This window comes from Topomyia yanbarensis, chromosome 2 (assembly GCF_030247195.1).
Source record: "Topomyia yanbarensis strain Yona2022 chromosome 2, ASM3024719v1, whole genome shotgun sequence".
NCBI lineage: Eukaryota > Metazoa > Arthropoda > Insecta > Diptera > Culicidae > Topomyia > Topomyia yanbarensis.
This window is the reverse complement of record NC_080671.1, coordinates 276,414,324-276,426,487: the sequence shown is the minus strand read 5'-3', so window position 1 is coordinate 276,426,487 and position 12,164 is coordinate 276,414,324. Positions and strand designations below refer to the sequence as shown.

General features: G+C 32.8%; 2 protein-coding genes across 4 annotated transcripts in view; both read right to left on the bottom strand.

Moving 5' to 3' along the window:
• The window catches only part of LOC131683179 (uncharacterized), a 933,050-nt gene that overhangs the window by 828,240 nt on the left and 92,646 nt on the right, over positions 1 to 12,164 (bottom strand). The gene's annotated exons all lie outside the window — the stretch shown is intronic.
• On the bottom strand, positions 957 to 2,610 carry LOC131680355 (mucin-2-like). Its single transcript, XM_058961075.1, has 2 exons — positions 1,191 to 2,610; positions 957 to 994 (listed from the first exon to the last, which is right to left on the bottom strand). The coding sequence occupies exons 1-2, from the start codon at positions 2,608 to 2,610 to the stop codon at positions 957 to 959; spliced, it is 1,458 nt and encodes a 485-aa protein (XP_058817058.1).

The window sequence follows — 12,164 nt, the reverse complement described above, 5'->3', positions numbered from 1 at the left end:
TAGCGAAAGAGTGAATACGGTATCGCAAAGTGATGATTCTGTTGAGCTACATTGTTGTTCGGCATTACAGGTTGTGAAATTCTGGAAGCCCTGTCTGCATTTGCCGTCGACATCGCTTGAGAGTGTAGGAGTGCATGATGCCGAATGCGACAGCCATCTACCCCACATTCTCTTCCCGAACGACAAGGCCACTTTCGGTGTGGGATCAAACAACCTCTACACAAACCTTTCTGTCGAATAGCTTTCCATCGACCGTCAATATCTAACCCTTTGAATTGAGGACAATCGGCTACTATGTGACTCGGGTCGGAGCAATATACACAATTTTTCTCTTCGTATTGGTTTGAACGCTGTGTGTGCTCTTTGTTGTTTTCGTTTCCTGATTTGCCTTCTGCGAGGTGTACATATAGCTTCTGTCCGGCAGAAGGTTGTGTGTTTTCAATACTGTCACCCGCAAAGTTGTTAGGCTCCACAGAATGTACATACAGACGCCCTGTCTTGGATTTTGATTGTGAGTTAGACGGTTCGCCTGAGAGGTAGGAGGGGAGTGTTACGTCCGAGGCGATATTCACTAGTCTGCCCATGAAAGTGCTGAATGTCGCTAGGTTGACAACGGTGTACGCTGCTTTAAAACAATCCCATTCCATTTTTAATTGCGGTGGGAGTTTTTCTATTAACTCGTGCAGAAGCATCGGATTACCGAGATGATCGTGAAGGTTTGCGATAGTCATATGGTTAACTAGGTTTTGGACGGCAAGTCCGAAAGTGATAATGGTTGGAAGGTGGTCGGTTTTCGGTGATGGTACAGTGCGTAATCTGTCGAGCAAGGTGTGTACAAGCACCTCGACCATACAATCTTTGAAGTGCATCTATTACGTACGGCACTGATTCTGGCATCAAGAGACGGCTCCTTACAGAATCTAAAGCTTGGCCTTTCAGACAGCGTTGTAATCTTGCTAAGTTTTCTGCATCTGTAAATCCACATGCTTCAGTGCTGTTACGGAAAGAGCTTAAGAATAACGGCCAGTCTTGTGGATCCCCTGAGAATAGGGGCAACTCCCGCGGCATAATTTGACGTGCCGCAAGCTGTGCCGCTGATGGTCCGATACTCGACGCTAATGCGCTTTGCAATGACTCATGCCTAACCGGTGGCATCACATTTGAATGTCTTGATATCGGAGCATTATTACTAATCCCGTCGAAACACTCAATCGTTCCTGGGCGCAAATTTTTCGGGTTCAGATTTGTGATTGGCACTGTTGCGATAGACGGATACGCTTGGTATCGACTGGTCAGTGAAGTAGCTGGTATTGGCATACGTTCCTGTTCAAATGCTGACATACGCGTGGTACGATGATGTAGATTTGCCGTATACATAACTGGTGTCGTGAATGTAGATGGCGGAAACACGGGAGCAACATTCGGTGTACTATATACATTTTTTTGCAGATGTGAGCTTTCGTACAGCGGTGTAGAGAAATCTGTTACTGATGGGTACAGTGGTAACTTCCGTGGTGCGTCTATAATCGTCGTTGAAGGGCACGACTGGACATACAGCACCTGTGGCAGAACCGAAGCTGGTGGGCAAGGTGGCACGTACATTTGTGTGGTCGCTAGTGATTGGGTTCTACCCGGTTGAATCACGAAATCTCCCGGATAAGAAGTATTGCAGGGCAATGTCGTCTTAGGTTCGATTACTGTTCCAGAAACTACATTATGCGGGGTGGAAGATGACTGTGGTGTTTGATAGGTTGGGGCTGAAACCGTTACTTTAGTTGCCACCATCGATACTTGTATAGATGTTTTCGTAGGTTCGCTTACCGTCCCAGAAATGACATTTTGTGGGGTGGAAGATGACTGTGGTGTATGGTAAGTTGGAGCTGAAACCGTTACTTTGGTTGCCGCCATCGATAGTTCTGTGGATGTTGGCTTGCTCTGAACGGTTGATGGTGGCTCAGTAGATTGTTGGACACCAGGTTCAACGCGACACAAGTCTTGGATTAGCTGGTGGGTTTCATTTTGCTCGGTTTTGCTAAGCCATTTCTGCACCTTGTCTTTGCCGGCCCTACTACTCAATTTACTTCGCCTACTAGTTCCTTCTTCTTCTTCGTCCATTTCTGCGATAGCCAACTCATACTTCTGACTAAGAAACAACTCTTCAACTGCAAGACGCCTTTTCCGCATATCTTCATCTTCTGCGGCCCTTTGTTTCCTGCGATCAGCATCTTCGATTTGCTGCTGTTTGCGGCGTTCTTCCTCCTCGGCTTGTAGTTTCTGTCGCATCTCTTCCTCCTCTGCGACCTGTCTCTTCCGGGCATCATCTTCCTCAGCCAACATTTTCAATTTCAGCATACGTTGTTCCTGTAACATCTGGAGACTTAACTCTGCTCGAGATGACCGCTTACTCGCGCGTGAACTGGCTATCGAAATCTTGCTAAAGGAGTCAAGGGCACCTTTACAACCGTCGCACTGCCAACACCTTTCTGGGTCAGCGATCGAGTCACTAACACCCGCACATTTATAGTGCAACCATGTCTCGCATGTATCACATCCTACCATATTATCAGCGGAATCCGACAGATCGCATTTCCTGCAGTTATGTTTATCCATGGTAGCAGAGACTTACTTGTCTAATCCTCAATAATAATTTTGAAGTTTGTTGGAACGGTTTGTTTCGGCGAGAGGAAAACGCTATTTTGGTAGCAGTTGACTGCACAGCTTCAAAACTGTAATATTTAATTCAGTAGGGTAAATATAAATGTACATTATCGACAGGCTTACTTATTAGTGTTTTAATCCTCTCTCTATCCGAAACCACCAATCCAATTGCGAGATCGCAACAATTCTAATAGGGAAAACAAATATATTATTTTATTCCATTGGTATTTGACGATCAGTCACCTACACTCAATAAATTTAATCCTAGAATGTAACTATCCGATCGTGGCAAAGTATAAATTCGAGCAAACTATTAACTGCTTCTAGAACTGCTTTGTTATAAGGTGAGCACGCTATTTCACTTTTCCCGCTTCGGCGGTAGTGACCGTTCTTCTTGTCACTCTCGGTGCGTGTCCGGAATTCACACCACTATTCTTAGCTGATAGCCCACTGGCCTTATCAACACCACCAGTCTCAGGTGATAATCCACTGGTCTTATCAACACATATTTTGGTATACGGGTGGGTGAAGTCAATGTCGGTGTGAGGTTGGTCTGAAATGGGGTGGGGGTGAGAGAGTTATGGAGGAGGAGGGGTGGATGCAGGGTGCAACAGCGAACTTCATATTATACCTTCCATTTGAGACTAGGTTAGTGAAAATTGGTTCAATCATCACCGAAGTGGCTTTAGTTCTGGAACATGTTCGAAACAAGGGACTTCCGAAATTATCGATAGTGGACAATTTATTTCAAAAATCTTTGATTTACCATCAGTGATCTAGGCCAGCGAAGTAATCTGATGTTCATATCAATAGACTTTTAACCTATGAGGTATTACAATTGTACCGGTTTATATGACAAATTCCCATGTGACCGTAATAACCTACCTGTAACTTCGGAACCAAAAGTCAGTACTGAATGAAATGCAATAGCAGCCAATGGATGTGTTTTATCTTTCATTTGAATTTAAGTTTGTAAAAGTCGGTTAAGAGTTCGCTAGAAAATAGGTGTTACGGGCGAGCTTAGGGACTTGGCGAGTTTCTCGGGGGCCTCAAGAACCGTCATAGGTTGCCAATGTGGTTAAAGCTACTTTGATTGGTCATTAATGATCTTGACGCGCAAATTCAAGTAATGTTGAACCTATTAGAATGTATAGTTCGGACACCGTGGTGTTACCAGTTTATAAGAGAATTTGCTGTGTGACCGTACTTTTCAACTCATAACTCGTAACCGGAAGTCGAACCAACTAAATTCAATAGCAGCTTATGGGAGCGTTATACCGTTCATTTGAAACTAAGTTTGTGCAAATCGGTTCAGCCATCTCTGAGAAAATTGAGTGACGTCATTTGACACACATATACACAGACACTTTGCGATCTCGACGAACTGAATGGAATTGTGTAAGAGACTCGACCCTGCTGGCCAGAGTTAAAAGATCGAAATTCTCGCCCGATTGGTTAACCTTTCTCTATGAGAATAGCAAAAATAAGCGAGATCAGCAGTCCCAAAAAGTCTATTTTTCACATTTTTTGAGATAAATTCTCGACGTTTCATGCATTTTAAGGACATTTGTCATCAAAAATTTCTTATGTGACCGGACGATTCATTCTATATTGCCAGAACCAAACAACCATCCGTACGAAATTTCATAGCAGTCTATAGAAATAATATTCCTTACGTTTGAAACTAAATTTGTGGAAATCGGTCCAACCATCTCCGAGAAACTGATGTGAGTTTTGAATTTTCTATTTTTCCGGTCACTTCCACAACGGTCTACGGTGGTCAATTCGGAAAACAAGATTTCGATGGGCCGCCAATAACATAGAACTGCTAATGAAAGATGCTCCTATTTTAGCACGAAAATTTCTTTCATCGTGGTATCGGTTTGAATAGGAGTTTTCTCTGTGACCACACTCCACAGCCCGTAACTCCGGAAGATGGATCGAAATAAAATTTAATAATATGTTTCATTTGAGACCAAGTTTGTAAAAATCGGTTAATAATTCGCTGAAAAGTAGTTATGACATTAACATAGGGACTTGGTAAGTTCCCCGGGGGCCTCAAGAGCTATCATAGGTGGCCAATGTGGTCAAAGCGACTTCGATGGGTCATTAATGATCCAGATACGCAAATCCAAGTAATGTTGCACACATTTTAATATATATATATATATATATATATATATATATATATATATATATATATATATATATATATATATATATATATATATATATATATATATATATATATATATATATATATATATATATATATATATATATATATATATATATATATATATATATATATAATCTCTCGAGGGGTGATTGACTGTCATATTTGGAGAAAAAAATTGTTCTACACATACCATCAAATCTCAACCGTTACAGAGTTATTGAACTTTTTGGGTAAAAAACTTATTTGTCTTAAAATACCTCTAACTTTAAAAGTATACTTTGTATTTTAAATGTTTTAGTTCCATTCGCATTGAGTGATGCCCTCACATGTTTCAGCTAGTGAGTTTAAGTAGCCTTTTCAAAGTAATTTATTGAAAATTAAACAATTTTGAACGATTTTTCGTTCATTTCTTGAAAATCCTAATAGTTAACCTCATCATTTTAATAATTCAGATTGTTAGTCTTGATGAGCTTCTTAATTCGTTCTTTGACATGATACACTTACCTTTTCTTATTTTCATGATTTTGGGTTATTCAACTTGGATATTTTTATCTCATTTTCACTAGTACCAGCTCTAATTGAAAAATTATGGCACTTATTGTATTTTTTTTTGTTTTTATTCGAAAGCCAGAAAAATTTTACAGTGAAAAATGTATTAATACCTTTCAGTTAAGTGTATTTATTATTCTTTTAAAAGTTAATTAATTTAAAGTTAGTGCTATTATTAGCATTTTCGTTAATTTTCTTCAAATAGTAAATAATAAACATCACCATTATTATCATGGAAATAATGCATCTCAGCAAGTTCTACAGTTCTTTCTTTGACTCCATTCAATTTTCTCTTTTGGTTTCGACGCAAAATCGTATTTATCACATCGTTTCATATGCAAAAATAACGATTTCGAACCCACTACATTTGTGGCGAGCTCATTCTGTGTTACCTATTAAATAGCAGCAAAATGAAAAGAGATATAGACAAAGTGTCAAATAAAAAGTTATAGAGAACATTAAGGGGCATCAATTGAACAATAGTAACGATAAATTTTGTTGATTAATAATTAGAATAATTAAAAAACTTCAAAAAACACAAATTTTGAGTTATTTCGTTAGTAAAAAAAATTAAAGGGTTGTGTACAGGACACGACCACGGTGACATTAAAAATGTAGCTTTTTTCAAGAGCGTGCAAATGAATTTTATCTATCGCACATATTGACTCACGTTCTTGTTCACTCGCCTGTTTTCATATGTTACAATTTGTTATATACACTCCCCATCAAAACATAATTTATTGAAGGTCTTTTAACGGTAATCTATTAATTAATCAAGTATCTCACTAGGTGATTGGCACTATTTGGCTGATCCATCTAGTAAAAATAGGCTGGTCTGTCCAAAAAATATATTCAAAAGAAAAGTTCCATATTGAGAGCTGTGATGAGGAAGCTCACGCCCGCCAACGGAAATATACAGATTCTCCATGAAATATGAAATTTCATTTTCCTTTTAAATTTTCAATAATGTACTAATGAACTTAAGTAAACAATCTTAAGGTTAAGTATTTCTTGATCGATTAGTGGTGGAAAAAATGAAATTATTTGATAAATTACATTGTTATGCAACGTTCGCACTACCAGTTAAAACGGGTTTTTATGCTATCTTGGTGACATTTTTCTTGCTGCTAATTATTATAACGTGTTATAACTCTGTAGTGTAAACATTGTATTATTAAACCAATTCTGCAGCGTTTTATGTTATATAGGTGTTTTATGTGGTAATAGGACTGACATAATTATATCTTCAGTACAGCGGTTTGTTTCATAATTTAAAACAGATTTATTTTAAAATTTAAATTAGTATATCCAACCGTTCTATTTGTTGTATACTTTAAAACGCAATTAGAACTGTGTTTTAAATACATAGGGTAGGACAGATATTCTGACTGGATAAACTGGGAAAACAAGTTTAAGTCCAGTAACGCTTAAGACATGGCTTGAATTTGAATCGAAAAAGAACACCCGCTTAAACTGCTGCTGGGACGGTAAGTTCTGTTTTAAAATTTTCCGTTGTGTGCAGTACGAAACAAAAGTGTTTGAAATTAGAAAACAAAAAGTTTTGCTGGGAATGTGATTGTTTCCGATGCAATTACACTCAGATTTTTCACGCAGGGGATACAGGCCGTGTAAATGAAAACCGCGTAAATTTAAAAAAAACGCGTTAATGAAAACCGCGTAAATTTCAAAATCCGCGTAAAAAAACTTGAGTGTACTCTCATATATAAAATACTACGCTGCTGAACAGTGCAATAACTACAGAAGCACGTTGTCAGATGCCTTACTGATAAAAAACATATAACCGAAATATGAAACATGAAAACCAATAGGCTCTTTACCCTACGCAGCTACAAAGCACCGTAAACATGGATTAACAAGTTACAACGCACACGCATGCATAAAAATAAATATATTTTTTTCAAACGCAACACTCTTAAGCAGCACACACCGTATTGAATTAAATCCAAACCACCCCGCCCACCCACTTTGCAAATCATTCTGTGACACCGTGCTGGTACCCGAAAAATCCGCACACGGCCACCGCTGCCGAAAATGCATAGCGTCTACCGCTTATTGTAGTGCCCAGACGCTGCAGCCATGATCTTACCCGTTCGACATAAGAACAAAAACTGATTCAAACAGGTACGCGTCACCTCTATTTATAAACTAACCGTATATGGTTTAGTCACTTAGGTGCGAGTGTGTGCAAATGCCAACGTTGCCGAAAATCGATAGCGCTTATTGCATCGCCCGGAGACGATGTTGCTCGTATGGGATAAAAGCAACAACTGATTTAAACTGACATGCGTTGCTTCTATTTATGACCTTTCGTGTTCGATTGAGCGACTAAGGTGCCCTCTAACGACGGCTGTGTCTGATAAATCTGCCTCACGAATGGTAATTTTCCCGTTTTTCGTGAACTTTTTAATTTTTCCAATTTCCAAAAGTCTACTTTTATTTGAGAGATAATTAATTATTACCAATATTTAAGTTAGGTGTTTCTGAATCGGTTGGTGTATGAATGATTAAAATCCATCTAGTAATATCGGAGTTATAAGCGTGCAAACCTTACATAGTTTCGTTACATGGGAGATAGTTTAGATTTTAGAATGACACCTAGCCCCAGCTAGTGGAGTAAGACATTTTTAATGTCAAAATCATTTAGTACACTTAACTAAAAGATATTTGTACATACACTGATAGGACATTTTCTCAGCTTTCCAATGAAATCTTGTAAATAACGATATATAGCATATTTTTTAGATTAGAGTCTTTTAAGCACTTGCAAGTCGGTTACAGGAAAAGTATAGTAATGAAATTACAAAGAAATGAGAAGAGATAGAAATATGACGTCCAAGAACAAATTATGAATCGTCCTAATACTCAACTTTTGGATAATGGATATTGCTATAATCATACTTCATTATTTCGAGAAAAATAGCAAAAACCTCCTCAAAAACATTAACTTTTAACTACTTTACAGCTAAAAGGTAATTAAAACTAATTACTTAACAGATATGAAAACACCATTCTATTCTATTCTATTCTATTCTAACCCTTACACAGCCAGTATTGAAAAGCATCCTGGAAAACACTGCAGTTATTCTGTAGTGTTTTTCTTGCCAATATTAATATTTGAAGCATGTTTTCATATATCGCAAATATTAAAACGGCCAGGCCTACTGTGCAGAGTTGGGTTTGGAGATGTTTCAAAATTAGACGGCAATTAAATTATTCATTCAATGAATAATGTAATTAACGTAATGTTTTGAATCTTAAAGGAGGAAGAAACGAGGACAACCGTACCGACCGTTTCAATTTAAAGGGGATATAATAAATCGTTGGGAGTGACTTGGCTAAGAAGGTTGATGCCACTCCTTTGGTCCTTTGGGATGGGACTGAGGTATTTACACCTTGCCCTGGCTAATAAGCCTAGGTTAAAGCGCCTTTACTCGCTATGAACCTGTTGGATAAAAATTGTTAGTAAAAAAGTAAGAAAGAACATTATAAGATAAAATGTACAGCTTCTAAGAAATATTGATTCGCAACAGTTTATTATCATGATTGAGGGATTTTAAAAATTTCAAATACTGCACGATCACAATCTGTCAATGTTGGATTAACAGACGCCTTTCTCTAGCGTTACCGTAATTACAGATATGAAAACACCATTCAATAGGAAATTTTCTCACCTTTCGAATTGAACTGAAATATTTAAAATACAAAGTATACTTTTAAAGTTAGAGGTATTTTAAAACAAATAAGTTTTTTACACAAAAAGTTCAATAACTCTGTAACGGTTGAGATTTGATGGTATGTGTAGAACAATTTTTTTCTCCAAATATGGCAGTCTATCACCCCCCGAGGGATTTTTAACCGTGAACCAAACACCCTGTATATATATATATATATATATATATATATATATATATATATATATATATATATATATATATATATATATATATATATATATATATTATATATGTATATATATATATATATATAATATATATATATTATATATATATATATATATATATATATATATATATATATATATATATATATATATATATATATATATATATATATATATATATATATATATATATATATATATATATATATATATATATATATATATATATATATATATATATATATATATATATATATATATATATATATATAATTATATATACAGGGTCTTTGGTTCATGGTTAAGAACCTCTCGAGGGGTGATTGACTGTCATATTTGGAGAAAAAAATGTTCCACACATACCATCAAATCTCAACCGTTACAGAGTTATTGAACTTTTTGTGTAAAAAACTTATTTGTCTTAAAATACCTCTAACTCAAAAAGTATACTTTGTATTTTAAATCTTTCAGTTCCATTCGAAAGGTTAGATTTCCTATTGAATGGCGTTCTCATATCTAATTAGTTTTAATTACCTTTTAGCTGTAAAGTAGTAAAAAGTTAGTGTTTTTGAGGAGGTTTTTGCTAATTTTCTCGAAATAATGAAGTATGATTATAGCAATATCCATTATCCAAAGCTGGGTTTTAGGACGATAGACGACGAGGTTCTTAACCATGAACCAAACACCCTATATATATATATATATATATATATATATATATATATATATATATATATATATATATATATATATATATATATATATATATATATATATATATATATATATATATATAATATTATATATATATATATATATATATATATATATATATATATATATATATATATATATATATATATATATATATATATATATATATATATATATATATATATATATATATATATATATATATATATATATATATATATATATATATATATATATATATATATATATATATATAATTTTTTTTTGGCCAGATCAATTTTTTCTCGGTTTAGTAATCAAAAATATTCGACACGTATTTTTTTATTTCAACATAGTAGGCGAGACTTTCGAGAATTTTTGTGTTTAATTTCACCATTTAAAAAAACCTACTGTCAAAAGTAAAGAACGTACCAAAAAGTGCCCAAAACATGAAATGTGCGTCTTTTTCGTAGCTTTCGGATGAAGTATATTAATACTTACTCAACGTATTGGTTTCATGGAAAATATTGAAAAGTTGTAAACATATCGATTTTTTTTCAAACTTGGACATGATTTTTTTTCTTTTATTTTATTGTATGAAATGGGAAAATCATTTTTCTTGATGCCATAAAAATTTGGGAGTGGGTAATTAAGTACTTACGGAGATATGAATTTTTCAATCGCGCCTTGCTCGCGAAAAACGTAGCGCCACGCACTTCGCTCGTACTCAGGTTTGACTGCATGAGATTTTACACACTACCGCGTTGTGTAAAACACACTTGCAATTAACTTAATTATTTATTAGAAATAAATAAAAATAAACGATAATATTTATTCAACGGATTGATTTGATTTTTTTATGAGGATGCATAATATGTGTAGCCAGTCGATATCCCACGGAAAACTGAATAAAAAAAAATTCTCTCATTATTTTTAAGAAAAATTAGTGAATCTATATATATATATATATATATATATATATATATATATATATATATATATATATATATATATATATATATATATATATATATATATATATATATATATATATATATATATATATATATATATATATATATATATATATATATATATATATATATATATATATATATATATATATACATATATATATATATATATATATATATATATATATATATATATATATATATATATATATATATATATATATATATATATATATATATATATATATATATATATATATATATATATATATATATATATATATATATATATATATATATATATATATATATATATATATATATATGTAAAACAAAGTTGGCGTACGTAAGACCGCGCATCACTTAAGAACGGCACGATGAATTTGCGCAATTTGTTCTTCATTTTGTTAGAAATTTGATGTAGAACAATGTTAGATCAAAATCAAATCTGTAAATCTTTGATAATCCTCCTATTAGTGCAATCATGCTTTTCTCATATATGAGCTCATCTATCTTATATATAAAACAAAGTTGGCGTACGTAAGACCGCACATCACTTAAGAACGGCATGATGTATTTGCGCAATTTGTTCTTCATTTTGTTGGAATTTTATGTAAAACAATGTTAGATCAAAATAAAATCTGTAAATCTTTGATAATCCTCCTATTAGTGCAATTATGCTTTTCTCATATATCAGCACATCTATCTATATATATATATATATATATATATATATATATATATATATATATATATATATATATATATATATATATATATATATATATATATATATATATATATATATATATATATATATATATATATATATATATATATATATATATATATATATATATATATATATATATATATATATATATATATATATATATATATATATATATATATATATATATATATATATATATATATATATATATATATATATATATATATATATATATATATATATATATATATATATATATATATATATATATATATATATATATATATATATATATATATATATATATATATATATATATATATATATATATATATATATATATATATATATATATATATATATATAATATATATATATATATATATATATATATATATATATATATATATATATATATATATATATATATATATATATATATATATATATATATAT

What these genes read in the sequence shown, in the direction of transcription:
- LOC131680355 (XM_058961075.1), bottom strand. Translation starts at nt 2,610, where the DNA reads ATGGATAAACATAACTGCAGGAAATGCGATCTGTCGGATTCCGCTGAT. An exon ending in TGAGTGTTTCGACGGGATTA is followed by an intron (nt 995 to 1,190) that starts GTAATAATGCTC and finishes TTTCCGTAACAG; the next exon opens with CACTGAAGCATGTGGATTTA.